The 27435-nt window shown below is 63.5% G+C and overlaps 4 protein-coding genes across 17 annotated transcripts in view; 3 read left to right on the forward strand and 1 right to left on the reverse strand.

The window, feature by feature from the left end:
- Nucleotides 1-2466: 2466 nt before the first annotated feature.
- Nucleotides 2467-3355, forward strand: SCT (secretin). Its single transcript, XM_029207142.1, has 4 exons — nucleotides 2467-2552; nucleotides 2651-2752; nucleotides 2833-2925; nucleotides 3143-3355. Exons 1-4 carry the CDS (start codon nucleotides 2467-2469, stop codon nucleotides 3264-3266), a joined length of 405 nt encoding a protein of 134 aa, XP_029062975.1. The 3' UTR covers nucleotides 3267-3355.
- Nucleotides 3356-4689: 1334 nt separating this feature from the next.
- Nucleotides 4690-10647, forward strand: CDHR5 (cadherin related family member 5). Of its 2 annotated transcripts, XM_029208475.1 has the most exons (15): nucleotides 4690-4798; nucleotides 4877-5052; nucleotides 5412-5462; nucleotides 6584-6676; nucleotides 6810-6911; nucleotides 6997-7107; nucleotides 7210-7380; nucleotides 7720-7810; nucleotides 7949-8046; nucleotides 8154-8354; nucleotides 8459-8572; nucleotides 8649-8733; nucleotides 8820-9128; nucleotides 9639-9814; nucleotides 10087-10647. In XM_029208475.1, exons 1-15 carry the CDS (start codon nucleotides 4744-4746, stop codon nucleotides 10522-10524), a joined length of 2271 nt encoding a protein of 756 aa, XP_029064308.1. In that variant the 5' UTR covers nucleotides 4690-4743; the 3' UTR covers nucleotides 10525-10647. The 2 variants fall into 2 exon arrangements, with proteins under 2 accessions (XP_029064308.1, XP_029064309.1); XM_029208476.1 differs by lacking the exon at nucleotides 8820-9128 and having other exon boundaries at nucleotides 9642-9814.
- A 1080-nt stretch (nucleotides 10648-11727) lies between these two features.
- Nucleotides 11728-14912, forward strand: IRF7 (interferon regulatory factor 7). 3 transcript variants are annotated; one of them, XM_029207122.1, is made up of 9 exons: nucleotides 11728-11784; nucleotides 12034-12352; nucleotides 12440-12602; nucleotides 12697-12904; nucleotides 13223-13284; nucleotides 13385-13538; nucleotides 13868-14395; nucleotides 14474-14592; nucleotides 14703-14912. In XM_029207122.1, exons 2-9 carry the CDS (start codon nucleotides 12333-12335, stop codon nucleotides 14868-14870), a joined length of 1422 nt encoding a protein of 473 aa, XP_029062955.1. In that variant the 5' UTR covers nucleotides 11728-11784; nucleotides 12034-12332; the 3' UTR covers nucleotides 14871-14912. The 3 variants fall into 3 exon arrangements, with proteins under 3 accessions (XP_029062955.1, XP_029062954.1, XP_029062956.1); XM_029207121.1 differs by having other exon boundaries at nucleotides 11734-11846; XM_029207123.1 differs by lacking the exons at nucleotides 13223-13284; nucleotides 13385-13538 and having other exon boundaries at nucleotides 11734-12352.
- A 225-nt stretch (nucleotides 14913-15137) lies between these two features.
- PHRF1 (PHD and ring finger domains 1) overlaps nucleotides 15138-27435 on the reverse strand; it is a 28743-nt gene continuing 16445 nt past the window's right edge. For 2 of the 11 annotated variants that reach the window (XM_029207111.1, XM_029207119.1), the window contains 12 exons: nucleotides 26897-26994; nucleotides 26454-26692; nucleotides 25796-25922; nucleotides 22311-22438; nucleotides 21684-21865; nucleotides 21172-21291; nucleotides 20486-20640; nucleotides 17279-19864; nucleotides 16899-17044; nucleotides 16426-16701; nucleotides 16204-16332; nucleotides 15138-15791 (listed from right to left, as the gene is read on the reverse strand). In XM_029207111.1, coding sequence (XP_029062944.1) covers nucleotides 15648-15791; nucleotides 16204-16332; nucleotides 16426-16701; nucleotides 16899-17044; nucleotides 17279-19864; nucleotides 20486-20640; nucleotides 21172-21291; nucleotides 21684-21865; nucleotides 22311-22438; nucleotides 25796-25922; nucleotides 26454-26692; nucleotides 26897-26994 — 4330 coding nt within the window. In that variant the 3' untranslated portion in view covers nucleotides 15138-15647. Of the gene's footprint in view, nucleotides 15792-16203; nucleotides 16333-16425; nucleotides 16702-16898; nucleotides 17104-17278; nucleotides 19865-20485; nucleotides 20641-21171; nucleotides 21292-21683; nucleotides 21866-22310; nucleotides 22439-23096; nucleotides 24038-25795; nucleotides 25923-26453; nucleotides 26693-26896; nucleotides 26995-27435 lie in introns of those variants that run through there. The other 9 variants (XM_029207118.1, XM_029207117.1, XM_029207112.1 and 6 more) reach the window with 9 other exon arrangements.

Here is a 27435-nt window from a genome sequence, read left to right on the forward strand (position 1 = left end):
GGGGACGCGGGTTCGTGCCCCGTTCCGGGAGGATCCCACATGCTGCGGAGCGGCTGGGCCCGTGAGCCATGGCCGCTGAGCCTGCGCGTCCGGAGCCTGTGCTCCGCAACGGGAGAGGCCACAACAGCGACAGGCCCGCGTACCGCAAAATAAATAAATAAATAAATAAATAAATAAAGCTGCATATTCTTCCTCAGAAACCTGAATCCTGAAATTGGCCATTATGAGGATCCCACACACAGAGTGATGTCCGATTAGAGGCTTCAAATAGCTATTCACATACGTTGACTGTTTTCTGTGCGTTTGTAATGAGGACCCAGCCAGGGTTGATGTCCTGGAAATCCCTGGGGCTCTCCCTGAAATCTGTGGGTTGAACGTGGCGTTTAGTCATGTAGCTTGTGTTGTGTGTTTCAGAGTAGGGTCCAAACCAGGCAAGGTGTGAGCGGACCCGTCCATTCCTGCTCCAGTTCCCATCAGGGTCCGGTCCTCGTTACCCGTCGCATTTCAGCATGAAACGCTGAGGCAGCCACACGTGGGTGTGGAGGACACAGGCCAGGACCGTCTCTGGAGAGATTCTGAGTGGCAGAGACAACTGGCGACAGCCATGCAGGCGTGATGGAGGCAGCGAGTCACAAAATCCTCTGTGCCGTGCACATGCAGGACACAGCCCGCCTATCCTTGCCTCGGTTCCATCCGGGTCTGTCCTTCTATGCTAGTGACTGCTGGGGACCTCGAGCAGGTGCGACTGAAGTCGCTCAGGGCAGTGGATGTGACCACAAAGGGCAGCAGGAGGGGGTTCTTTGGGGTGATGGACTTGCTCTGTATCCTGATTATGGTGGTGGCTACACAGATCCATACATGTGTTGAAATTCATTTTTTACAGTATGTTAATTTTTTAGAAGTCAATTTTACTGCATGCAAAAAAATTTTTTTAATAGGAAGATCTTTCCTATGAAGATCTGCCTGGTCACTTAAGTGTTTGAGGTGCTAAGACATCTGACTGGTTAAACGACTACTCACAATTTTGAGTGTTCTCATGAATGTCATTAATCGGTCAATGTTGTTAAAGTTTAGCGGTTTTAATTTGCCAAATTTGTGCAAGAAGAGGCCGCAGCAGCTGTTGCAAATACATGTACAGAAAACAACAATGAGATACACACGCCCTGGTGTGAATGCAAAACGGTGCGGCCACTTTGGAAGACAGTCTGCTGCTTTCCTATAAAGCAAACCATAACCTTACCATGGGATCCAGCAATCACGGTCCTTGGTGTTTACCCAAAGGAGCTGAAAACTTGTTTCCACACAGAAACCTGCACACAGATGTTCACAGCAGCTTAATTCATAATTGTCAAAACTTGGAAGCAACAAAGATGTCCTTTAATAGGTGAGTGGATAAATAAAGTGTGGTCCATTGGACAATGAAATATTATTCAGCACTAAAAAGGAATGAGCTATCAGGCCATGACAAGCCATGGAGGAACCTTAAATGCATAAGAGTAAGTGAAAGGAGCCAATAAGAAAAGGCCACAGACTGTATGCTTCCAACCTTATGACATTCTGGAAAAGGTAAAACTATGGAGACAGTGAAAAGATCAGGGGTTGATGAAGGAGGGGTGAACAGGTGGCGAGCAGGGGATTTTTAGGGCAGGGCCCTGGGTGGTACTGTCTATAATAGCAGACTCGTGTCAAAACCCACAGAACGTACAACACCCAGGTGAACCGTACTGTAAATCATGGGTTTAGTTAATAATAAGGTACAATACTGGCTCATCAATTGTAACGAATGTCCCAAACTAATGCCTGGTGCTGGGGAGGCTGGGCACGTGCGTGTGTGAGCTCCTGTACTTTCAGCTCCATTCTTCCCTAGCCCTAAAACTGCTCTAAAGAGCGTCTACTAATTATCTTTAAAATGCATATAAAGTTTAACACAAGAACTACTGGCTTATAAGAAGTCCCCTTACTCGATCTGTGATTTACGTGTAAGGATTTCATGGGTGCTGGTTGTAAAAGGCCCGAAGCAGGCTCAGGTCTCCCGCCTCCAAAAATGCACCCAAAGGCCAAGGCGCCCCAGGCCCGGGTCTTGCGCGGCATCAGCCCCCGCCCCCCGCCCCCGGCCCACCTGCCCGCCGCTCCCCCGCCGCCCCGCGCCCGGCGACTGGGAAAGGTCGCTGCACGGGCCGACACCCCGCAGGTCCCGCCCGCCGCCCCCGCGGGGGTCCCCTTGTCCCCGGGCGCCTGACCCCAGCGGGCCCGCCGAGGGGCGCCGCCGCGGCGGTGGGGGCGGGCGGGCGGCCGGGGCGACAGCTGGGGGGGCGGCCCTGACCTTCCCGCGCGATCGATGGGGCGCGGCTCGGGCGGCGCGGAGCCGGGGCGGCGCTGACCCCCGCCCGCCCCGCTCCCGCTCCCGGGCGCCGCTATAAAGGGGCCGCGGCCCGACGGCCGCTCAGCCCCCGCCCGGCGCCCACCATGGCCACTCGGGCCCTGCTGCTGCTGCTACTGCTGCTGCCGCCGCCGCTGCTCCGGGGCTGCGCCGCGCGCCCCGCGCCCCCCAGGTGAGCCCGCGGCCCCGGGCCCCGCGCCCGCCCGCCCCCACCCCGCCCCGGGCCTGACCCCCCGACCCCACCCGGCCCCCTCCGCGTCCCCTCCGCAGGGCCCCGCGACACTCGGACGGGACTTTCACCAGCGAGCTCAGCCGCCTGCGGGAGAGCGCGCGGCTGCAGCGGTTGCTGCAGGGCCTGGTGGGGAAGCGCAGGTGAGGGGCGGCAGGATGGGGGTGGACCTGCCAGGGGGCCCCCCAACTCCAGACTAATTCTGACTTGGGGTGGGGAGCAGCGAGCAGGACACAGAGAACAGCACAGCCTGGACCAACTCTGCGGAGGGCCACCTCTGCCTGCTGTGGTCCGACGCGCCCACCCTGCAGGCCTGGTGAGCACCAGCCCCATCCCCCCATCCCCCATCCCCTGCCCCATAGCCTCTCTCCCTGGGGCACCCCAGGTCCCGGGTACAACTGGACACAGCAATGGCCCAGGGGTCTGGGAGGGTGAAACTGTCAGCGCTGGTGACCAGAGAAGGCCCAGTTTCGCCGGGTGGGCAGCGGTCTCCAGCACCAAGACCCCAACCCCTAACCTGGCTGTCTCTGCAGGATGCCCCTGAGGCCCCCCGAGGATCAGGCCTGGTCTCCCCAGATGCCTCTTGGACTGAGGGCTGGGGTCATGGTGTCAGAGCCGGCCATCCCTGCTGCTGAGGGGACCCAGATGAGGCCCTGAGGAAGAAGGAACCTCCCAAGGGGAGCCTGGACAGGGGAGGGGGGCGGAGGAGGGGGGGTTGCAGTTGGCACCAATAAAGGAGCAATTCAGACCCTGGCCCTGTGAGCCCGCTCTGTGCGCCGTCTGGGTACCATCGAGGAAGCTGCTGCAGGGCACGGCTGCCAGAGGGAAGGAGAGACCCATCCTCGGGATTCTAGGACCGTGGCTATGCCCAGCTGCCCTTTCAACCTGGGAAGCCAGCGGGGAGCCTCATATTTCCGCTTCCTTATCTCCTGCCCCATCCACTGAGCTCCCTGGAAGCCGCCCGGCACCTCTGGTATCCACACAGCAAACATTCAGGGGCTCTGGGAGATGTCCCAGAGATCCTGCCCCGGGGGGCAGTGGTGAGGGGGCAAGGAGGCTCGGCCAAGCAGGAAGAGGCGACAGGCAGGACCCAGGAGGCCACTCCCCAGTGAAAGGACCTGAGCATGAGTCCTGGCTCCCGGTCCAGGCATGCAGTCTGGATGGGTGGCTTGACCTCGCGGGGCCTGTGGAGCAGGGCCGGTGATGACACCCCAAGTGCCAGGCTGCAGGAGGCCTTGTAGGACCACGGGCTCAGGGTTGCTCTGCGAAGGTGTTTCAGGTGCGCGTGGCCTGGGGCCTGGAGGTGCGAAGGGCTCCACCCGACCCATCACAGCAGCCCCTCCCCCACCCAGTGTCCTCTCCCAGCTTTTGGGCTTAGGGGGCTGAGGAAAGATGGAGGTGGGGCAGTTGGGGGCCTCTGCCATGGGCCCCTCACAAGCATGCCCCTCTGTCGGGGCCCAGGGTCCCCCCCCAGCTGCCAGCTGCCCCGAAGCACTGCCATCCTTGTCACTGTGACCCCGCCCAGCCCCCTGGAAGAAGCTGGCTTGTTTCTGGGACAGGCAGGGGAGTCCCTAGGACACATATAACCTTTCCCTTCCAGACCTGTCCCCTAAACTCGGGGACAGGCGGTGGGCCCGGAGGGGAACACCTGTGGCCTGAGCCTGAACCTCCCGGACCGCCTTAGGAGCTGTGCCCACGAGGGTTCTGGCAGAAGGGCCCAGCAGAGGGGCGTCCCAGGTTGGGGGGCAAGTACAGCAAACACAGAGGCCCACCCCAGCCCCAGCCCGCCCAGGCCCCCAGTGCCCGCCCACCAGCTCTGCGTTCCTCTGTCTTGGGGTCTGTGGGTTGAGCCCCTGTCAGCCCCTGCATGTGGCCCGGTTCCAGCCGCGTAACCACCTGGTCTGCCCCTCCTGGCAGCCGGCGAGGCCTGGCCGGCAGCCAGCGGGGGCCCCCTTGGTGGAGGCCAGTCCTGTGGTTGGTTGGCGGCAGTCGTTGTAAAGGATCATAAAGTGGGGCGGCGCCTGGCAGGGGCGAAGGTCGCCCAGGCAGAGACTGCGCCAGCAACACAGCCGCTCAGAGGGTCCCAGACGCCAGACGGGCCCACAGCCTCCCCCGGGGCCGCCCACCTGCCGAGATGGTGACTTGGGCCCTACTGCTTCCTCTGCTCGTGGCCGTGGCCCAGGCCCAGGGTACTGGGGGCAGTGGCAGAGGGGCGGGGCGGCAGGCAGGGTGCTGGCAGGCACCGACCCTTCCTCTCCAACTTCCAGTCTGCTCTGTGGAAAAGACCTCCTTCGAAGTCAGTGAGAACACGAGTCCCGGGCAGCTACTCCTCAACATCACCGTCCCTGAGGGCCAGCAGGTGACCCTCGGACCCTCGTCCACCCGTTTCGCATTTCGGATCCAGGGGACTCAGCTGTTTCTCAATGTGACCCCGGACTACGAGGTATGGATGGCGGGCCCAGGGCTGGCTGTGCCCATGGGGTCAGCGGGGGTGGCCGACCCTCCATGGGACCCAGGCGGCCACCCACACTCCTCCCCAGAGAAGGGCTCTCTGGGGCTCTTTGGGTCTCAGTTTGCCCAGGAGGCCTCTCGGGCCCCCAGGCTTGGCTGAGGGCTGGCCCTGAGGGGGTGGGGCCCTCGGGGGACGAAGCTGCCTGGGCCCCGCCGCCCTCTGGACTCAGCATGGATGACAGGGACCCTGGGCCAGCACCTGCTGCTCTCGCTCTGTCTCCTCACCTGTGGAATGGGGCAGGGGGTTGGGCCAGCTGCCCAGATGATTCCCACACCTGCCCGCCCCCGCAGGAGAACTCAATGCTGGAAGCAGTCCTGGAGTGCAAGAGGGATGACACTGTGGTGAGTCTGCCCCCCAGACCCCCTCCGGCATCCCCACATCCCCACCCTCCCCGTGATGTCAGAGGGCTCCGGCTTGGACCTCTGTGCCCTGCTCTGCCTGGCCCACGGTCACTCCCTGGCGACCTCACCCAGTGGTGTGTTTCAAGTGTCACCTCTGTGCCAGCAACGCCCACACTTCCCCCAGCCCAGACTGTGCCTCGAGCCGCAGACTCACAAACCCGGCCCCGGATGGACATCACACCCCACAGACACCCCCACCCTGAGATCCAAGGCCCCCCCAAAGGCGCCTCGCCCTGCCAGCTCAGTCCTCACTTCCCCCTCCCCACGCCGGTCCTCCAGCAAATCTGCCGGCTGACTGGGCCTGACACCAGCATCTTCTGCTGGTCCATCTGTTCCCCTCTTGGCCCCGCCCACCCCAGTCCACTCTCTGAATGGCAGGGGAACGATACTATCCGGTAAAGCAAGCAGCGGTCCCTGCCCTCCCAAATAAAGCGAATAAAGGCCCAGCGGCACGCCGCGCCCCCCGCCCCCCCACCCCGGCTGCTCCCTGTCACCTCCTCGGAGAGGCGCCCGCCTCCCTGGCCCCTCGCACCAGTCAGCTCTGTGGTCTCCCTGAGCCCCGTGGGTGCCCCCCGCCCGACGCCACAGCACACCACCCGCAAATACCTCAGGATGAGCCTCTAGCGGACAAGGCCGTTTCTTCTTAACGGAAAGGCAGGGGCTCCTCGCCAGCGCAGCATCCAACGCCCACACCCCCCAGCTCCAGAGCAGTCTTTCACAGCGTCCTGCCAGCAAGGTCCACCCAATGCAGCTGGTTGATGTTTTTCTCACGTCTCTTTCAACATATGGTGTCCTGACTTTCCGTGAGACTTATGCTTGAAGAAATTCGATTGTTTTGCCGTTTTCCTCATTTGGGGTTTTGCTGGTTGCGCCCCCAGTGCCTGCGTTATTTTTCTCCAGGGCATTCGCACCTTCTGTGCTTTAAAAAAATTGCTTTCTGTTCCTTGTCTGTAACGCCTGCTGGAGCGGGAGCCCCAGGCAGAGAGCTGTCTTGGGAACTGTACCCCAGCGCCTAGAATGAGCTCACGCCGCTGGGCCGGGGACCCTCCTCCCTCCCCCAGGTGACCAGCCTGAGGGTGTTTGTGTCAGTGCTGGATGTCAACGACAACCCGCCCAGGTTCCCCTTTGTAGTCAAGGTCCAAAGGGTGCCGGAGGTGAGTGGAAGGGAGCAGCAGTTCACACCACCTGGGGCATCTGGCGCCTGGGATGGGGGGCAGAGGGCTAGTGGCTGGGGGTCTCACCCTGGGGACACGGGCGTGGCCAGACCGACCCCCCTCCGTACCCCAGGACACTAAAGTGAATGCCGTCGTCATCCCCGAGACAGAGCTGAAGGCCCAGGACCTCGACAAAGATGACATCCTGTTCTACACCCTCCAGGAAGTGACCCCGGTCAGTGCCCCCAGCCCTCCCCTTTGGGTATCCCCACCTCTGCGCATCCTCCCGGGGTCCCAGGCTGAGTCCCCCACCTCCCCAGGGTGCCAGCGGCTTCTTCTCTTTGGTGGGCGCGAACCGCCCAGAGCTGCGGCTGGACCGGTCACTGGACTTCGACAGGTGGCCGAATATGACCTTCCAACTGCTGGTCCGGGTGAGCAGGCCACTCCCGCCCTCATCCCGGACGCCCACGGCCCCACCCGAGCCGCTCCAGCCACAGGCCCCCAGGCCTGACGGCAGGGCTGCGGTGCTGCAGGACACGCGAGAGGAGAACGCGGAGCCCAGCCACACGGCCACAGCCACCTTGGTCCTGGAGGTGCAGCCCGCCGACCTGCGGGCCCCCTGGTTCCTGCCCTGCACATACTCTGACGGTTTTGTCTGCGTCGAAGCCCAGTACCACGGGGCTGTGCCCACAGGCCACACACTGGTACGGGGGCCGTGAAGGACCAGGGCAGCATGAGCACGGGCCTGGCTGCCATGGGGTCAGAGTGGGTTGTGATTTTCAAGCAAATGTGAACGATTTTTCGTAAACCAATCTTGCCCCACCCCGTGGTGGCAAGTGGGACACGGGGCCTCTGAAATTCAAATGAGGAAACAGGGTCCAGCTGTCCTCAGGGCAGAGCCAGCCAGGCCCCTGGGACCCAGTCCCTCACCCCAGGGACCGACCTGGGTCCCTGACTGCCCCCTGGGGCTACTCCAGATCTCCCTGAGGGGAGCGGGAGGGGCACCAGTTCCACGGCGTACCCTCCCCTCCCTGTTCCCGCAGTCAGGACCCCTCATCCTGCATCCTGGGCCCATCTACGCTGTGGACGGGGACCGGGGCATCCATCAGCCCATTGTGTACAGCATCATCAGGGGTGAGTGGGCACCAGCCCCCAACTTCTCTCTCCATGCAACACCCTGACCCCGTCCCCACATGGGCAGGACCAGCTGTGACACTGGGACTTCAGGCCTCCAGAGGGGACTGCAGCCAAACCCTCCCGCCGTCCTCCCAGGAAACGAGGATGGCTCGTTCTCCATTGATGCCGACACAGGCAACCTCACCATGACCAAGAGCATCCCCAGCCCCAAGACCTTCCTTCTGCTGGTCAAGGTGGGTGCCCGCACAGGGCCAGGTCTCCACGGGCCCTTCCTGGGCCTCTGGCTACAGGGCTCACCCCTCAAGGACCTGCTGGTCACTGCGGCCTCTCCAACCCCCAGGGCGAGCAGGCGGATCACGCCAGGTACTCGGTGACCCAGGTCACAGTGGAGGCCCAGGCCGCCAGCGGGAGCCCGCCCCGCTTCCCCCAGAGCCTGTACCGTGGCACCGTGGCGCTCGGCTCTGGGGTGGGCGTGGTCATCAAGGATGCAGCTGCCCCCTCCCAGCCTCTGAGGATCCGGGCCCAGGATCCTGAGTTCCCAGTAGGCACCGCCTGGTCCCTGGGTTTGCCCGGCCTCCTGCGTTGGGGGGGTTGGAGCGGTCTGGGGAGCAGCCTGGGCTCAGGACTCACTGGGGCCACGTCCAGGACCTCAACTCGGCCATCACGTATCGGGTCACCAACAACTCTAACTTCAGAATGGACGGGGAGGCCATGCTGACTGGCGCTTCACTGGTGCACGCCGGGGTCTTCTATGTGGAGGTTAGAGGCGGGCAGTATCTCCGAGGGCCAGGGGTCAAGCTGGAGCCCAGGAGGGACAAGCCCCCTTCCTGCCCAGGTTGAGGCCAGGAACACGGTGACCTCAGGCACAGCGACCACGGTCGTGGAGGTTCAAGTCTCAGAACAGGAACCCGCCCCCACAGGTGAGCCTCCCAGGGACCCCGGGTCGACTCGGGGAGGGCTTCTTGCTAGGGGGAGTGGCGAGCCTGAGCCCTGGCCCTGGCCCCAGGCCCCCCCACGTCCCCAGAGACAGCAGGAACAACCAGAGCCTCCAGCGGCACCACGTCGGAAGCCCCTCGGCCCCCTGAGCCCTCTTGGGGGTCCTCCACGACCAGCTCTGGTGGGGACAGCAGCCCACACCCCTCCTCAGGCACAACTCTGAGGCCTCCGGCCTCCTCCATGCCTGGGGGGCCCCCCAGTGCGGGAACCAGCCCCTCTTTGCCATCAGCCTCACCCAGTGGGGGCTCAGCACAGACCTCAAAGCCAGGAACCTCTCTGCCAACGTCCCCTGGACCCAGCAGGACCCCCCGGCCTACAGGTAGCACCACCATTTACCCTAGTTACCCTCATGCTCTCTGACTCAGGACTCTGGGCGGTCGCTGTGGGGTAGGGTCTACCCCAGGTCGGCCCAGCACGACCATGGGGACCACGAAACCCCAAGGGGGGTCTGGCAAAGAGACAGGTCCTGGGGGGCCCCAGGAGGTAAGCTAGGGAAGATGTGTGGAGGGTAGGGCAGAGGCCAGACTTAGGATCCAGCGACCCCCCCAATTCCCAGGGCCATTCAGCCCACGGGCCCCGTGCTACCCTCAGCTCCCTGTCTGGCATGTTGGCCCCCTACCACCCACCTGGAACTGGTGGGCACTGACCCCCTCCCCGCTCCCAGTAGCCCGGCCTATCGGGGCTCCCTGGTGGGGGTCAGTGGCGCCCACTCCTCCAAACATCATCTCCGGTGGCCAGCCCTAGCCTGCTCTTCGGGTGTCCCGAGCTTGCCCCAGGCTGGCCCGGGGGTGCTTGCGGTGGGACAGCAAGCGGGCAGCGGTGTTGCCAGCAGGGACGCCTGGGACCTATGCAAGACGCGTTGAGGACCTGCGCTTCTCGGTGGTGGATATGGCGGCGCTGGGCGGGGCGCTGAGCGCGCTGTTCCTTCTGGCTCTCATCGCCCTCATAGTCCTCGTCCACAAGCACTACGGCCACCGACTCAAGTGCTGCTGTGGCAAAGCGCTGGTGAGGCCCTCGGGGTGGGGGAAAGGACAGGAGAGAGGACGGGGGGCGGTGGAGAAGCGGCAGGATGGAGAGAGAGGCAGCGTGGAGGCCAGGAGTCCATCCGGGCGATGCAGGGCAGAGGTGAGGAGGGACGGGGCGTACACACCATAGCCCACAGATGGGGGGAAGGGCAGAGAGAGGCAGAGCGTCTAGCCGCCTGTCTCTGGGGGAACAGGGGTGGTCTGAGCCCAGGCCTGGTCTGGTTGATTGCTGGTTCCCGCCTGCCCCCCCAGGAGCCCCAGCCCCAAGGCTTTGACAACCAGGCCTTCCTCAACAACCCCGACGAGGCCAGCTGGGCACCGGCTCCTAGCCCCTCATCCAGTCCCGTCCCGCCGGCTCCCCCAGAGCCTGCACCCCCAGAACCCAAGCCCCCCAGCCTGGAGACCCTCCGCCGAGTCGCCGAGTCCCCTACGGTAGCCCTGGATGGGGACGGCCCGGCTGCTGTGAGGTCCATCCTGACCAAGGAGCGGCGGCCTGAGGGTGGCTACAAGGCGGTGTGGTTCGGCGAGGACATCGGGGCCGAGGCCGACGTGGTGGTCCTCAACACGCCTGCCTCGGAAGTGGACGGTGCTGGCAACGAGGGCAGCGAGGGCAGCGGCGACGAGGGCGCAGAGGCGGGCCTGCGCGGGGGTGCCCAGGACGCGCCTCGCTCCGACTCCATCTACCTCTAGTGTGGCCGCCCCTCCTCTCCCGACGAGTCTGGATCACTGGAGTCGGCTTGGTGGCTCTCCCCCCACTCCATTGCGCAGAATAAAGTGACATTTTCGGATCTGCTGGGACGCGTGGGGTCTGCCCCAAGGGGCTGCCAGTGGGGGTTGTCAGGACGTGGTCCATTTGCTCCCGCCCTGCACTGAGTCCTCCTCAGAGGGACCGCCAGGGGCGCCGTGGGGGCGGAGAGGGGTGGGCGGGGTCGTTCCCTGCCCAGAGCACTGGGTGCTGTTTCCCGTAAACCACCTGCTGCGCCCGCGGGGCTTCCCAGGCTCGGTGCCAGCTGGTGGCCAGGAAGTTCCTCTCCTTGTCTAACCACAGCTGACCCAACACAGGCTGACCCAACACAGAGATTCTTCCCCTGGGGGAGGCAGAGGAGCCACGTGGCCAGGAGCCACCCTCAAGGACACTCGTTTGGGAGAGCATGGGCCCGGGGACCTTCCAGGGGGTCACACTCCTGCATCTGTGGCCTCCAGTGAGGGCAGTAAACACGCTGGGGTGCCCTCGGAGGCACGTGGTCCAGGTGGCTGGGCTGTGACGGGCGGTGCGGGGTGGAGGCGGGTGGTTTGGCCCAGTGCGACAGTGGCCTGCAGGCCCTGGGCCCCGGGCAGCAGGTGGGGCCACTGGGTGCACAGGACAGAGGCTGTGGACGCGACCCAGAGCCACGGAGTTGGGGACCGAGCCCCCTCCACTGGCTTCCTCAGGGTCGACCCTCAGTCAGGACTTCAGCCCCGACCACCGCCACTGTCCCTTATGCATCACTGGCGTTTTTTCCTCACGAAAAGGCATTTCCGATTCCTTTCCAAATATTTTAATCTCGACAGTATTTGAGTATTCTTGCCTGGACAACTGTCACTGGTAAGAACCCGAAGAGCACAGCTGCATCTCCTCCCACGCACCCCCCTCACCCGCTCGTCCGCTCAGGGACCTGACTGGTTTTGTTTCTGATCCCGGGGTCCCCAACTTATCCCACTGCTTCTCCCACCACGTTGGTTGCTGGCGCCCCAGCCCCCCGCAGCGCTGGGTGAGGGAGGGGAGCGGCTGGACTCCGAAGGGGCTGTGCCCTGCGGCAGCCAGGACCCCAGTGCCGCCCCCGCCCCCGCCCGCGGGAGCACGTGACTTCCCCGGCCCCGGCCCCGCCTCCGGCCCCCGCCACCATAAAAGCGCTTGCTCCGGAGCCCCAGCGGAGCCGAAATTTCCCGCGCCGGCGGTGCCAGTACCAGGTACTCGGGACTCCCAACCCACGCGGAGCGAGAAAGGCAGCGACGGCCGCGTCGGACCCCAGGTTCACTCCGCGGAGCAGTGACCAGGAGGGGGCGGGCAGAGCGGGTGACGGCGAGGGGCACGGGTCCGGAACTGGGGGACCTGGAGGCGGAGATCGCGGTGACGCGCGGGGTGGGGCGGGTTAGGTTTCGTTTTCCCGCAGCGCGCGGTTTCGTTTTCCTACGGCCGTTCGCGTCGCGCCCCCGCAGGGCCCAGCCCGGACGCCGGCTCGACACCTGTGGCCCCTCGTGTGCCCGAGGCCCCGCCGCATCTGTAGCCACACCCATCGCCTCCTTGGCCAGGACTCACCTGGGCAACACCGTGGCCAGAAGTCCTCAACTTCCATCTGTGACCCCAACACTTGGGACCCCAACACCCGGGACTACCTGCGGAGACTCAGGCGGAACCCTCCTCTCACCTGCGCCATCCCCCGACTGCCCCCGCGACCCCAGCCCTCGCCGCGGAGGGCGCGCCGCTCTCTCTACGCCCGGCCCTTGCGGAGGGAGCAATGGCCGTGGCTCCCGACGGGTGAGCCCGCCGCGCTGCCCGCTGCCGACCCTACCCACGCCCCCAGTGGCCCGCGCGCGCCCTGACGCCCGTCTGCTCCGCCCGCAGGGGGACCCCGCGCGTGCTCTTCGGAGACTGGCTTCTGGGCGAGGTCAGCAGCGGCCGCTACGAGGGACTACGGTGGCTGGACGCGGCCCGAACGCGCTTCCGCGTGCCCTGGAAGCACTTTGCGCGGAAGGACCTGGGAGAGGCCGACTCGCGCATCTTCAAGGTGGGACCCCAGCCCCGCCCGGGGCGGGGGAGGGCCGGTCCAGGCCCAGGCCCGAGTGTCCGGGCCGCGTAATCCACTCAGTCTCGCTCCCCAGGCCTGGGCTGTGGCCCGCGGCAGGTGGCCTCTCTGCAGCAGCGCAGGTGCCCGGCCGACCGCCGAGAGTGCGCTCCGAGCTTCCTGGAAAACCAACTTCCGCTGCGCGCTGCATTGTACGCGGCGCTTCGTGATGTTGCAAGACAACTCGGGGGACCCTACCGACCCTCATAAGGTGTACATGGTCACCCCCGGGCCGGCGTGTGGAGGTGAGGAGGCCACGGCAGGGCTGCCGGCAGGGAGACTTGGCTCTGTCCCGGGAGCAGCCGCTGGGTCGGATTTTCGGTTTTAGAAAACTGGCATGGGAGAGGCTGGTGCCAGATTGCTGGGGGATGGCGGGGCCGGGGTGAGGGCGTGTGGCGCGGCTAGCGGGGACTGGGGATTGCTGGGAGGAAGCTCATGGGCCCGTTGGGATCAGTGAAGGGGAAGTGCGGTTGAGCTTTGAGGAGCTGCCCAGGGATTCACACCTAGGTGTCCCACTCCAGAGTCGCAAGTCCAGTGTTCCCCCAACCCTAATTCTCCCTCAGAAAGCCCAGGCATTATTAGCCAGGGGGAGGACAAGGCCCTTGAAGATGCCCCACCTACAAGGGTAAGGTCACTGCCCTCTTGGATCCCACCTTGGGGCCGCCCCCTCTCACTGGGCTGGGGAGCTGCTGAGTTATGCTGGGACCGTCTGTCCTCTCCTGCAGGATGGGCTGGCCGGGCTGAGCCCTGAGCCCTGTGCCCCAAGCCCAGCCGGAGATGCTGGGGACCTACTGATCCAGGCTCTGCAGCAGAGCTGCCTGGAGGACCATGTGCTGAAAGCTGCGTGTGGGGTGGAGCCGATAGCCCCTGGGGCTCCTGGTGAGGGGCTGTTGGAGGGGGATGCTCTGCCCTGCAGAATTCTGTGTGCCAAGGGGAGAGACAGGCAGGACAGCAGAGTCCCCGGGGAGAGAGGGCCCGGGGGAGGGGGGTGCCCAGCAGGGACAGTGCTGGCCAGAGGTGGGCCATCATCCCTGCTGGGCACAGCTGAGCCTCCTCAGGTCCAGAGCTCCCTGCTTGGGAGTTGTGCCTGCCACAGTAAATGTGGCGCCACAGCCCCAGGCCTAACTAACAGGAGCTAGGGAACATGTGGAAGGAAATGGGAGGAGCTGGCGGCTCGGGTGCCAGCTCAGGCCTGCCTTCCTCTCCAGACACAGGCCCACCCCCAGCCCCCTGGCAGCCCCGAGAGGCGGAGCCCCGCACCACAGCCTCCCCCAGTGCCTGCACCCTGATGGCAGGGCATCTGCACGTGGCTGGTCCCACCTGCTCACAGCTCGGTCTGCACACACTGCCCAGCTTGGGGGCCCTGGACTTGACCATCACGTACAAGGGCCGAACAGTGCTGCAAGAGGTGGTGGGGCGCCCGAGCTGTGTGCTCCTGTATGGCCCCCCCGATGTAGGTGGTGGGGCTTCAGAGCACCAGCGAGTAGCCTTTCCCAGCCCCGCCGAGCTGCCCGACCAGAAGCAGCTCCACTACACAGAGAAGCTGCTGCAGCACGTAGCCCCCGGCCTGCAGCTGGAACTGCGGGGTCTCAGGCTGTGGGCCCGGCGCCTGGGCAAGTGTAAGGTCTATTGGGAGGTGGGAGGGCCCCTGGGCTCGGCCAGCTCCTCCACCCCCGCCCGCCTGCTGCCCCGGAACTGCGACACCCCCATCTTTGACTTCAGCACCTTCTTCCAAGGTCAGTGATGCACCTGCCCTGGGGCTGAGAGCATCCCCGCCTCCCCCCACCCCCCCTCACCAAAGCCCTGTCCTGCAGAACTGGGGGAGTTTGAGGCCTGCCGGCGCCGGGGCTCCCCTCACTACACCATCTATCTGGGCTTTGGGCAGGACCTGTCAGTGGGAAGGCCCAAGGAGAAGAGCCTGGTCCTGGTGAAGGTGAGGTGGAGGGTCCCTGGGGTGGGGGTGGGGGGAGGGAGGGAGGCTGCACACAGCCCTCCCCCCACCTGACCGCGCCCTCCCCCCACCTGACCGCGCCCTCCCCACAGTTGGAGCCATGGCTGTGCCGAGCATACCTGGAGGGCGTGCAGCGCGAAGGCGCGTCCTCTCTGGACAGCGGCAGCCTCAGCCTCTGCCTTTCCAGCTGCAACAGCCTCTATGATGACCTGGAGCACTTCCTGGAGCACTTCCTGATGGAGGCGGAGCAGCCTGGCTAGGCTGGGCCCCCAACCCCTCCCGATCTAATAAAAAGATCCCAAGAACCAGTGCTGATGTCCTGACCAGGGGCAGGCTTGAGACTGAGGCTTGGGAGGGGCACTGTGGATGCGAGGTTCACCCTACTTCACGGGAAGCCCGTGACCTGTGGGCCCAGGAAGGGAGCCCCCTGCCCCGTCCACGTAGGCCTCCTGTGCACACCCGTTCTCCTGACTTCACAGTGAAGAAACTCAGGGCATGCTTTAGAGCCAACAAACTGCTCCAAGAGCGCAAGGGCCCTCAGGACATGTGTCCCCCCTGCCCCCAGAGGGGGCAGCACCTGGGGCCCCTCTGCCGTGAACAGGGCTCCCCATCTGTGCTGCGCCCAAGGCCTGTCCCTGGCCTTCGAGACCCGCCAACACTGCTCTGCTTGGGAGGCGGACCCAAGTGTAAACCCGAGCAATTACAAAACACAGCGAGCAGACGAGGGATCCTGGGGCCAGACGGCTGCCTGTGGGAGAAGCGCCGCCCGCTCGCCCCACCTTTGGTTTCTCATCACCAAAGGCTTTGCCCAAGTACTGAGCCAATCAAGACATTTCTAAAGATAATCCGTTTTTGATAAATTAGAACACAATGGGAACAGTGTGTGTCTATAATGTACATATAAAAGTCCAGTTTTAAACTGTGAGCAAGACAGGTGCACAGACCACGTGCGATCACAGGAACCCTGGAAACGGGAGGGCGAGTGGCCCGGAGTTTTCTGCTTTGGCTACTCCAGCCAGAAGGGCCCCGGGCAGGCCTCAGCCCTCGGCACCCTGGGCAGGCGGCTCCTCACCGGCCTCGGCCCGCCGGTGTCTGCGCATATGCCTGTACTTGTCCACGTAGGCCTTCACCAGGTTGCCCACCTTCACGGGGTTGATCTCCCCACTCTTGCTGTGGCAGATCTGGGGGAGTGGCGCACAGTTACCCGGATGTCCCTGCAAACCCGCGTGGTCAGGGATCATGGGGATGGAGCCCTGGGGACCACGCCATGAGGGACAGCAGGCAGCCTGACGTGCGCCTGCCTGCTCTGCCCCCCTCAAGGGCTGCTGAGGGTCCCACTGAGATCAGCTGGCATGTCCATCTCTCAGGGTCTCACTTCCTACCCATGAGCTGGGTTAAACATCTTGTGTCATTTAGCCTCTTTAACTAAAGTCACGAGGACACAGTCGTAAGCCCCTCACAAACACCAGCATTTTATACCCCCGAAGCATCAATGAGGCGTGGCTACAACTGGCCTGAAGCTGCGCCCAGGATGTGGCCGAGCGACCCTGGGGCCGGAGCCCCTCTCTCTGGGCTCACGGACCCCACACCCACCTTCTGCACGGCCTTGCGCAGAATGTCCTTGTACTCGTCCTTTGTCACCTCCCTCTTCTGGTAGAAGGGCTTGATAGCCAGCTTCACCTCCTCCACAGCCCGCTCTTGCACGTGCAGCTTCTTCATGTACTGGGGGGGACACTTGTGAGACCACTGGCCCCTGGCTTCCCACCCACCCACCCACCTGCCTCAGTCCCTGGAGGAAGGAGGGGCGGGACTCACCTCCTCGTTCTTGGTCTTCTCCGAGGCTGGCCTGGGAGCAGCTGTTCTCTCCTCGGAGCTGTTGGCAGCGGCGGCGGTCATAGTGGCAGCATGACCAGCCGGCTCTGAGGCTGCAGTCAGGACGGTGGGCACTGGGGCCGGGCTCTGGGCCACCCCGCAGCCCATCAGGGGCAGGCTCCCCTGCAAGAGGAACTGGACCGCGGGCTGGCTGACAGGTGCATATGGTGGGACACTCGAAGGCAGAGCCGGAGTGGGGGGCAGGTGCAGGCTCTGTACCTGGGCGAGAGCACAGCCTGCTCAGCCCCTGCAGAGCTCGGTGCCCCAGTGCCCAAGGCAACGTGCTCCCAACCCCCACTCCCGAACCACTAAAAGCCCCGGCAGAAAGGGGCTGGTGCATGAGGCCCTCAGCCCCAACCCGGCCCAGCTTGAGTGGCCTGAGCCCAACGCCACATCCCTGCAGGCCAGGCGCCCACCTGAGAAGGGTCAGCATCAGGAAGGCCAGGCTCTGGAAGCACATAACCAGGGGGAGGGGGCTCAGAGAAGGGAGCCTGCTGGAACGCAGCCACGGGGCCCGCGTCCTCGGTTTCCCGGGGCTTCTGCGGCCTGTGAAGCGGCGTCCCTGAGGGCCAACACAGGGGGGTGGGTGCTCTGTGGCCACGCCAGAAGGCTGTTTCCTGGCTGGAAAATTCCAGAAAAGCATCCCAGCAGCAAGGACCACAGGTCAGGCCGTGGCCATCTCCCTGCATGACCAAGGAGGCCCGTGAGCCATCCAGGGAGAAGACTCCGTGGTGGTCTCTCTGAGCCATCCTTGTATCCCGCCCCGTTGCCCCACCCCGCCCAAGCGCCTACTCACGCAGACCTCTGTCCTCAGCCGGGGCACCGCTCTCCACCTCCTGGAGGTCCCAGGTGACTCTCTTCACCAGCGCCTTAGCCCGCAGCAGGGGGTTCTGAGAGGGACCCTCCTCCTTCCCCGCAGGCACCCCACCCATGGCTTGGCCTCCCAGAGCGCAGGGAGCTGTGGCTGCCTCGGCCGCGTCCTGCTGGAGCAAGTGCTCCTCTCGAGGGCCCTCCATCCTGGGCAGGGGCTGCGCCACATCTTCACTGTGGATCCGAGACACCTCCCTGCGGATGATGGCCACGGCCAGGCCAGCGTCGTGCTGCTGGCCAGCCGGGGGCCCAGTGGGCTTGGGCAGGAGGCCTCGCTCTGGGGAGGAGTCCGTGCTCTCTGGGGAGGGCGGGGAGCTCATGTCATCAAGCTGCATGAAGATGGCTTCGTTTGAAAAGTCCTCGAAGAGGTGCCCTGCCTCCACGGAGTCACCGTAATCCAGATCCTCGGGGGGGTACTCGGCTGGCACCTCCAGGACTGGGGGGACCTTTGTGGGGGGCTTGTCGGCCTCAGACCCCTCCAGCAAGGCATCTGTTCCTGCCAAGGCCAGGGGCCTGGCCGGGGGCTCCCTGTCCAGCCTGGGATCCCCCTGGGGAAGGGGTGTCGGAGAAGCCTCTTTCGGAGCCAACTTCCTCTCCGGGGAGCGGGGGCGGGGCCGTGGGCGCTTCTCACGGGACCGAGGCCGCCGGTGCTCCCGGGGCCTGTGCTCGGGGCTGAGTGACCTGGACCTACGCCGCCTCCTCTCCCAGGAGCCTCGCCTGTCTCGGAGCCGCGCGGCACTCTCCCTGTCGGGCCTCTCCCTCCTCTCCCGGGGGTGCCTGGGCCTCCGGGCTCTCTCCAGGCTGCTGTGGGGTGAGCACTCCCTCCCCCGAGACCGGGACCCCGACCTCCGCCTCTTCTTCCTCCTGCCCTCGCGATGCTCGTGGGAGGAGCTGCCGGGGCTGCCGGAGCGGGACCTCCGCCGGCCTCGGCCCCAGGAGCCCCTCCTCCTCTCCCTGCTCTTGTCCTTGGCCTTTCTCCGCTTGGTGCGCTCGCGGCTGCTGGAGCGGTCGCTGGAAGACCTCCGATCCCGGGCCTTGGGCCGGTGCCTCTTGGCCTGGTCCTCACCTGCCGGTGGCGACGCAGACCGCGAGCTCCTGTCCCCCGAGCGCGACGAGCGGGACCCTGAGCGGGCCCTCCGGTGCTCCCTGGTGGCGACCCTCGGCCTCTGGGCTTTCTTCCCACCGCGGGAGCTGGACCTGGAGCGGGAACGGGTGGGGGACCGCAGCTCCACGACCCTGTGGGTGGTTGCGGGCAGGGCGTCCGGACTGGGTGGGGCGTCCGGCTCCACCGCAGTCACACAAGTCACCGTCCGCCCCTCTGAGCCAAAGAAGGAGCTGCGGGGTGGTGGGTCCTCGTCCCCCCAGGGCTCTGGCGGGGACGGCCTCTGTGCTTGTGCCATGGGCTCCTCCTCGCCCTGGAGCTCGGGCAGGCCGCAGGGCCCCTGAGGGGGCTCGGGCTCCTTCCCCATGCCGGTCTGCACCGTGTAGGAGGTGACGCAGCGCACGGGCAGCAGCACGGGGGCCTTGGGGCTGTCAATGGAGATGGTGCGCGTGATCTCAGAGGGCAGGAGGCCAGAGCCCGGGTGCTCGGGGCTGCTGCTGGCCGAGCTGGAGTCAGAGCCGGTGGGGTTGAAGGGGTCATAGATCTCGCTCTTCAGCTGCTTCGTCTTCCTGACGGAAAAGAGGGGCACAGGGCTCTCTCTTCTCTGCACCTTGCTGTCCACGGGCCGGAACGTGTTACAGAAGCCGGGGCTGAGGACTCTGCCGGAATGGGCTGTGTTCCCAGGAATGTTGATCCTGAAGCTCTCGAAGGTGGAGCCGACACCCTTCCCCCGGGAGGGGCCCAGCGGGGCAGGGGGCTGGGGGCCGCCCCCCGAGCGCGTGCTGGGCTCCTGAGCGCCCCTGCTGCTGGGCTCACCCTCCGCCCTGGCGCCACAGCCAGGCTGCCTGGGGCCCTCCCTGCCCGTCAGCCGGCTGATGCAGGAGCTGGGAATCTCGACACTCTGCCCGCCGGCAGGGACCTCGCCCACCCGCCTGTCGTCTCTCCTGATCTTTGGTATCCTGGGGAGCTCGGAGATGTCCGTCCTCCTGGGAGCTGGTCTCGGGGCCTGTCCCAGCACCGTGCTCTCGGAAGGCGAGTTAGAGCTACCATTCGAGGTCTTCAATGCCGCAGACCTAAGAGGCGGAGGGTGCTTGCTGTCGCCGTTAAATCGGGGGCCGTCACTTTGTTTTAAGCTGGGTCTGCTCACGCTGGACAAGGTCTGAGCCTGGCCTGACTGAAGGGTCACCAAGGAGTCCAGTCTCACAGCTGCCCCCAACGTGAGCACAGGGACATGGGCGGGGGTGGGCGGGGCCGGGGGTGTGCCCGGGGTAGCCCTGCCTGGACAGCTGGACCCCAAGCTCTCTGGCCCGCTTCCTGACTGAGTCCCTCTGGGCTGCAGGCAGGCCCCAGACCCGGCGCCTTCTGCCCCTCTGGATGGACCAACTGAGTTTCGCTGAAAAGAAACTGGCGCTAAAAGACAAAAGGCAAACAGCCATCAGTCCCCACCCCCATCCTTAAAAAGCTCCACCCTTCTCAGAACACCCTCCCAACGGTGCACGGTTTCCACTCCCGCTCACTCTGGCTGGGCACAGGGACGGGGCTGGAGGCTCGCTCTGCTGCTGCCCAGCAGCCCCTTCTGCTTCATACACTATCTTCACGCTATTTGTGGATCAGAAGGAGCCTGAGCCCGTGACGGACACTTGAAAACAGGGTAGCACCCCAGTCTACCAATGACCACGCCCATGCAGCCTACCCTGCCCTCCATGGCCAGATCCCCCCCGGGCCCGAATCCCGCTGGGGCCCAGATCCGTGGAGAGGGCTCCACGCTGGTTCCTGGGGCTGTGAGAGCAGACGGCAGCTGCGGACAGCAAGGAGGGCCTGTGGGCTGCCTGGTAACTCCCCCAACAGATAGATGTGTTATCAGAAAGCGGTGGGACAGGCATCTTCAGTCCCTCAGGACCCTCACCTACACTCGGAAGCAAACCCTAGAGCCGCTGGGTCACACCACACGACTGTCCCTGGAGGAACGCATGTCCTCATCTCCAGGCGCGCAGAGGTGGGGACGGTGGGCCGTGCGCAGAGGCTCCTCACCTGCCCTCTTGGCGCTGAGGGAGCCATCGCGGTGGATGACGATGTCGGCGCCGTTCATCATCAGGAAGCTCTGGCCCGACAGGATGCTCCCCAGCAGGTCAGGGCCGGGGTCCGCATCCACTTCCGGCTGGGGCGCCATGGCGGGAGCGCTCCTCCTGCAGGGCAGACCCGGGGCAGGTCCAGCGGTCACGGCCCTCCTGCCCACGCGCCTCCACACCCAGGCAGCAGGCAGTGGCCCCGAGGGGAGGGGTGAGACCCACCCGGCAGCTCGGACTAAAGGAAGATGGGGTGGGGGGGGGTCGAGTCGTCCGAGGCTTTGGCCCCGGCTCCACTCACTGACAAGCAAGAGCTCGTGAGCAACGCCGACTGGTAGAGTTGGTTAAGTCTTTCTTTTGGAGGGTCAAACAGAGAAAAAGCTTGGCTCCCTGCCCGGCCCCTCCCTGCTGTGGGTTCTGCAGCAGAGCTAGGCACATGGAGGCAGCCTCTGGGGCTGTCACCTCGTCCCTGTGCCCTTGGCTTGGGACTGGCCGCAGCACTTCCTCAACCAAGAGCCAGAGGACAGGCCACAGGAGAGGCCGTGGGTGCCAGGTGGCAGAGCGCCAGCCCAACATGGAGCCCACGGTCCTTGCACGCCTGGGGCCCCACCCCACACCACCGCCCCGGCCATCCTGTCCCCCAGGACACACCTGGAGAGCCCCATGGAGACGGGCCTGGCCACAGGCTGGTGCGACCGCAGGGCTGACCGGGACAGGATCCTCCTCTTGATGCTCAGAGGGGAAGCAGGGCTCGGAGATGCCTCTTCACTGCTGGAGGAGGACACATGCCAAAGGGCACGGGGTGACCCTGCACATCGAGGCCCAGGGGGCCACCCCCCTACCTCTCAGCAGCGCGTGGCACAGGCGGGCTAAGCACTACCCCCACGGCAGCCCTCGTGACTCAACAATGAACCCAGGCCCCGTGCAGCGGTTTTCTGTCAGCAGCTGCCCGAGTCTCTGAGCGGGGACGGGGTGGGGGACAGGCGAGTAAGTTAGATCTTTCTCCAAATTAGGGGACGAGTAGGTACAGAATTCTGAGAACAACTCGGAAGCAGGAATTTCACAAATGCGAATTCTGAGGCTGAGCCATGCCTCCACCAGGAGCGACATGCCCACGGGCCTGGGAAAAGAGTGAGCCCCCCCAGTTCCCCCTCTGCAGTCACCTGTCGAAGGGGTCCAGCTCATAAGGGTCTCCAAACAGGGAGAGAGAGGCTGCCCCGATGTCTGCACGCATCAGCCCCAGAGAGGGGTCTGCAGGCTTGTACACCGAGGGGATGCAGGCTCCATGGGCTGGCCTGCGGAGGCCCAGCGTCCGTGCGATGCGGGAACGAGCTGTGGCTTCATTCTGAACCCAGGGGACAGAGGGAGAAACACTGATCCACAGGGCTGAAATCTACAGCCTCCATTCCAACTGCGAATCCGCAGCACCAAACACAGCCGACCGAGTAGCCACAATCCTGCAGCCGGAGGGTAACGTGTACTCATCGCACGTGAGGACCCCGCCTGCGCCTCGCCCCCACCCGGCTCACACCGGATGCCGGCACTCCAGGGCACAAGCGCCTTGACGGGTTGTAGCCCAGCCCCTTGCGCCCCCCGCGGTCCCAGGAGCCGCTCTGCGGGGCCCAGAACACATCTCGTCTCAGCCCCATCTTCAATCCGTGCTACAGAAACGTGCATATTTATCTGTGAGTCTCTAAGTAATTATAAAAAAAGGGTCCTTCTACGACTCCCACTATATACCCACATACAGGACTGAAGCTCGCCCAGCGTGATCCCCCATCCGACGCTACCTTTATCTTCTTCCCTTTACTCTTCTTCACGCGGCCCTGGCGTTTCCTGGACCTCGTCCCCGAGCTCCTGCTCTTCACAGATGATCTGGACTGGGTTTTCTTTCTTCCCGACACTTTCCTCCGTCTTCCTACAAAGAGCACATTGACAGCGCGCACTTCACTGTGCGCCCCACCCCAGGTGTCCCCCCCAAGACCCAGCGGACGACAACTGTCCATCCCGGCCTGGGGCCTTCCTCTTTTTATTTTTTTTTGTTATAGGGTTTTACATACTTCGCCACAGAGGAGGGGAGGGGGAAGGCAGTGCAAAGCAAAAACAGAGTAGGTCTGAGCCTACTTTGATTTGTAGACCTCGTTATTAGAACCGGCAGATTATTTTACACAATTATGAAGCAAAATTAAATTAGAAAACACAAACCCTAATAATCAAAAGTAAAAGGAAACACTGGCTCCCAGCTCTGTATCCACTTGGTGGTCTCACCCCGGAGAAGCACTCTCCCAGAGGCTTGGAAACAGATGACCTCACGGTACGTGTCCAGTAAAACGTATCCTGAGGATTACATTGCAAACCCAGCAGCGTTCCGTCCCCCTCAGCCACCCTGGGGCGCTACGGGCTGACTGGGGACGAGCCATGGCAGCCACAGGACGCCCTAGTTCTGTGATGCTCCAGCACCCCCGAACTCTCAGGAACCCCAGCACAGAAACAGCAGGTTCCGAGAAGACGTGTGCTGTTAAAGCACTTCCGCTACACTTGAATCTGTGATCTCGCGATGAAGCTAAAAGCCCTACCTGATCTCCACTGAAGGATGCTACAAGCAGCTCGGGGGTTCTGAGAACTGCTCAACAAAGGAAACAGACGGAGGCGCCAGCGAGCCCGTGCTGTCCACGGAAACTGCACTCCTGGAAGCAGCCCGTCAGGAGGAAGCCTCTCCTTCACCTCCTCCGTCACTTCATGGATCTGAGACCTGAGCCCCGGGGCTGCCTGACTGTGAACAGAGAGCCTGGCGGAGCTGCCCGCTGGGAGGACCCCCAACCCCAACCCAAGCAACCCTTCAAACACCCCACCAACCCAACGAAACGCCCAACTGCACCTGAGCCAGCCTCGGGGCTCCAGCCGCCCAGCCGGAGCAGGTGAGACCTGCCCACGAGGGATGCACCGGGATAGGAGACCCTGCATCACCCCCAGTCCAGAGGACACAGAGACACTTAACAGGCAGCCACTAGTGCAACACAGATCTCCTTTGGCTCGAGATTCAAGTAAACTATTTTTTTTAATTCCATCACAATTTGTGACACAATTAGAACTTTCAACCCCGACGAGCTATTTCACCGTGTGCTGCACAATCACTGCTCATCTCCTCGGGTGTAACAACGGCCTCGTTGTTCAATCAAAAGAAAGACTCCCTCTTCCAGAAACATATTGTGAGACACTTAGAGGTAAAATGAGGATCTGCTTCAAAATAACAGAGGGGGAGGGGGTGGAGAGAGACGAAGCAGCCCCGGCCAGGAGTCACCAGGCCATGGCAAGACGGTCACAGGGTGCTGTTCCTGTCTCCCTGCGCTTCCACAGTGTGACTACGTCTGTAAAAAGTGCGAAACATTGGGCTTCTCTGGTGGTGCAGTGGTTAAGAATCTGCCTGCCAATGCAGGGGACCAGGGTTCGAACCCTGGTCCAGGAAGATCCCACATGCTGCGGAGCAACTAAGCCTGTGCGCCACAACTACTGAGCCTGCGCTCTAGAGCCCGTGAGCCACAACTACTGAAGCCCGCGCACCTAGAGCCCGTGCTCCGCAACAAGAGAAGCCACCGCAATGAGAAGCCTGCGCACCGCAACAAAGAGTAGCCTCCGCTCGCCACAACTAGAGAAAGCCCGCGCGCAGCAATGAAGACCCAAAGCTGCCAATAAATTAATTAAATAAATAATTTTTTTTAAAAAAGTGTGAAATATTCACAGCAAAGATGTAACAGCCAAGCGTGGGGGCCACTCGGGACAAAGGGAGAAGTGAGCCCGTCTCTCCAGGAGCTGCAGCACCTCCAGCTCTTATCCTGGGACGGGTCTGTGAAATGCAAGGGAGCAACTGCTGGGACTGAGAATTGAGACCCTGGACATGAGAGGAGATCCAGACAGAAAATACGAGAAGCAAAACCTCTCTCATCCTGAACTTCAAGGCAGTGATCAGCGTGACCTCGGGGTACAGCTCCTGGCTCCATCTACTACACGGGGTTGCGAACCAGGACCGCCCACCGGCGGCCCTTGGGTGTCTTCTCTGTGCTCAGCTCTTCGGGGGCGAGGGCTCTCCGGGAGCACATATGCGCTTGGCACGGTCACGCAGGGCAGCGGAACCAGACACACACACGCCCGCTGGGGGTGGGGAGGACGAGCGTGGGCAAGAACGCAGCGCAGCTACAACGCGCACGTTGCTGATGGGAGCGCAGGGGGTGAGTCACCTCCAACACACGTTCACTGGTTGCACCAACTAGTCTACTGCTCTCTACCGACCCAGAGCAGCGGAAACACCTGCCTGCAGGAAAGATACTCACAGCAGCTTCATTACAGAACCAACCCAAATGCCCGGCACAGGCAGGTGGACAAGCTGGGGTGGTTCGTGCCGTGGCATGTTCCTCACCAATAAACAGAAATTAACCCCAGACACCCACTACACAGGCCCCCAATCACTGTGCTGAGCGACAAACCAGAGCACACACTCAAGACCTCACGAGTGAGAACCGAGGATGGCACAGCTAGCGCCAACGACAGGACGGCAGGTGCCTGGAGGGGCTGCCTGGGGAGTGGGGGCACCGGCTGGAAGCCTCGTCGGTCTCACCGGGAACCATACGCCCAGAGTGGGTGTGCTCATCACAGAAAAGTATGTCTCAATAACGTTGATTTTTAAAAGACCACAGATTGCAACCCACTGAAAAAAACAGGAAACCACATCTACTGGTTTAAATGAATAGTCAAGGAGAAAAAGGAAAGCTCTCTTTGGAGAATTCCAACCCATGAATATAAATGGAGCACAGACCCAGAAATCGCCAAGGATGTTAAACTGGGGTGAAAGCTTCTCCCCAGGCAGGGATGTCGACTACCAAAGAAAAATGGAACTTACTGGGACAAAATTACCGAGACTAGCACAGAAAAGGACTAGAAAGCGTGAACAGCGCCAAAACCAGCAAAGACACTGAATTCATCATTTTAGCCGTTCCCACCCAGAAAAGCCAGGTATGGGACTTCACCTGTGTGTTGCCCAATTTAGAGAAAACATCGCGAATCTTCCACAAGGTCCTTGGGGACTCTTCCCCGATCAACTTTGGGGAGGCTGTGCCACCCTGATGCACATGCAGGGCGCTGCTGCATGAACAGCACCCTAGGGGGGTTCAGCGGGAAGGACCAGACCCAGACCCCTGGGCCTGCAGGGCCTTCTGCGCGACGGTCTGCGGAAACCAGGCTACAGGAATGGCAGCCACCACTGGAAGCCAGAGCTTCCTACCTGCTTTCCTCCTCCGACGGGCAGGGGCTCGCGGCCCGGGGTGCTGGTACACGGCTGTGCTCAGCCCAGCGGCCACAGCTTCGATGGTCTCGTCCAGCAGAGGAGACATGAGGTACCTCGGGACGTGCTGCACAGCACGGGACGGCGCTGGTCAGGGGGGCCGGAGCCGCCTCAGGCCCCTTGAGGGAGCCCTGAGGAGCCCCCTGAGCCCCCGGGAGGCTGGACGCCTCAGCCTGGCAGCAGCAGACATCAGGCAGGCTGCTGGGGGCTCCCCAAGGGCCCAGTGGGAAGTGGGGTCTGGGAAGGCCTCCCGAGGAGCAGGCAAGGATGCAGAACAAGGAGGGCTTGCGGGCCTCAGAGTGGAGGGCGGAGGTGCCAGGAGGGACTGTGGGCATCTGTGGTGGGGTCCCGGGACCACGTTCCCCATGAAGTCCTCTCAGCTCCTCTCAGTTCAGTGCTACGGCCTTGGCAGGTGACAGCTGCAAGGCAGGGGACCCCCGGCAGCTTCCACGATGCACCCATGGGCCGGGCTACCAACCACTGGCCGGACCCGACTGCCCAGCACCCCCAGGGCCAGCTCTCCACTGCTGCCGCCGCCTCAGGCCCACCTGGCTTTGTTCCCTGCACGTGGCCAGGATGCGAGGCCACCAGCACCCACCTGGATCCTCCTGGCTGTGGAGATCCGGTTCCGGTTCACCGTCGCTCGGACCCTCTCGCTCTGCCGTGTCCTGGCGATGGCCCGGGTCCTCCCTGCGTGTGGCTGAAGCCGGCTGGTGGTGGGCACTATGTCGGCCAAGAGCAGGGAAACCTCCTCCTCGCTCACGGGACCCGCGTCTTGGAAGAAAACACCCTGGGCTGACGTGCACTCTGCTGAGCCCTGGCCCTGGTAGGAGGACTCTGGGAAACGGGGCACAGAGGGTGTCTTCCTGGAGCTTGGGCTCCTAGACCCCCATCAGCCAACCCCCTGTCTCCAGCCCGTGCCCCGCCCAAGGAGTGCAACCGAAAGCCGCCCCTGCTGGAGAGCCGGACGCGATCTCCCTGGGACGAGGGGCCGGCCCCACAGGAAGGGTCCGGGCCACCTGAGGGGGGGCAGTGTGTTACCCGCAGCAGGGGCGGCCCCGGGGGCAGCACATTCCGGACAGAACCACTCGTCCACTGGCACCTCCTGGAGAGGGGGGTCCAAACACTCCATGTGGTACCTAGGAAACGAGACGGTGTCCCCAGCCTCACTGTCCCAGCCAAGCGAGCCCTATGACAGGCCGCCTGACAACACACCCTGCTGTGATCTCGTGGCCCCCCAATCCACGTGTGGAAGCCCTACCCCGCAACGTGACGGCACCTGGAGACGGCCTGTGGGGGTGACGAAGGTTAAGTGAAGTCATGAGGGCAGGGCCCTGACCAGGGACACAGCGCCCCCTCCCCGATCGTGAGCTCTGCCAGGACTGACTTGGATGCCCCCACCCGAGGCCAAGGGGGAGTCCGCCTGCTCAGAGGGCCTGCGCGCTTGGAGCTGCAGACACCTGTCTTCTCGCTCTCCCACTGGCATTCTGGGTGGATGGACCCCCACCGCAGGCTTCTGGGCATCTCTGCCCTCCAAGGGGACCCTGACGGCCGCCAAACTCTCCCCAGGGGACGTACCA

Source organism: Monodon monoceros, unplaced genomic scaffold, assembly GCF_005190385.1.
Source record: "Monodon monoceros isolate NGI ecotype Baffin Bay Population unplaced genomic scaffold, NGI_Narwhal_1 Super_Scaffold_7, whole genome shotgun sequence".
NCBI lineage: Eukaryota > Metazoa > Chordata > Mammalia > Artiodactyla > Monodontidae > Monodon > Monodon monoceros.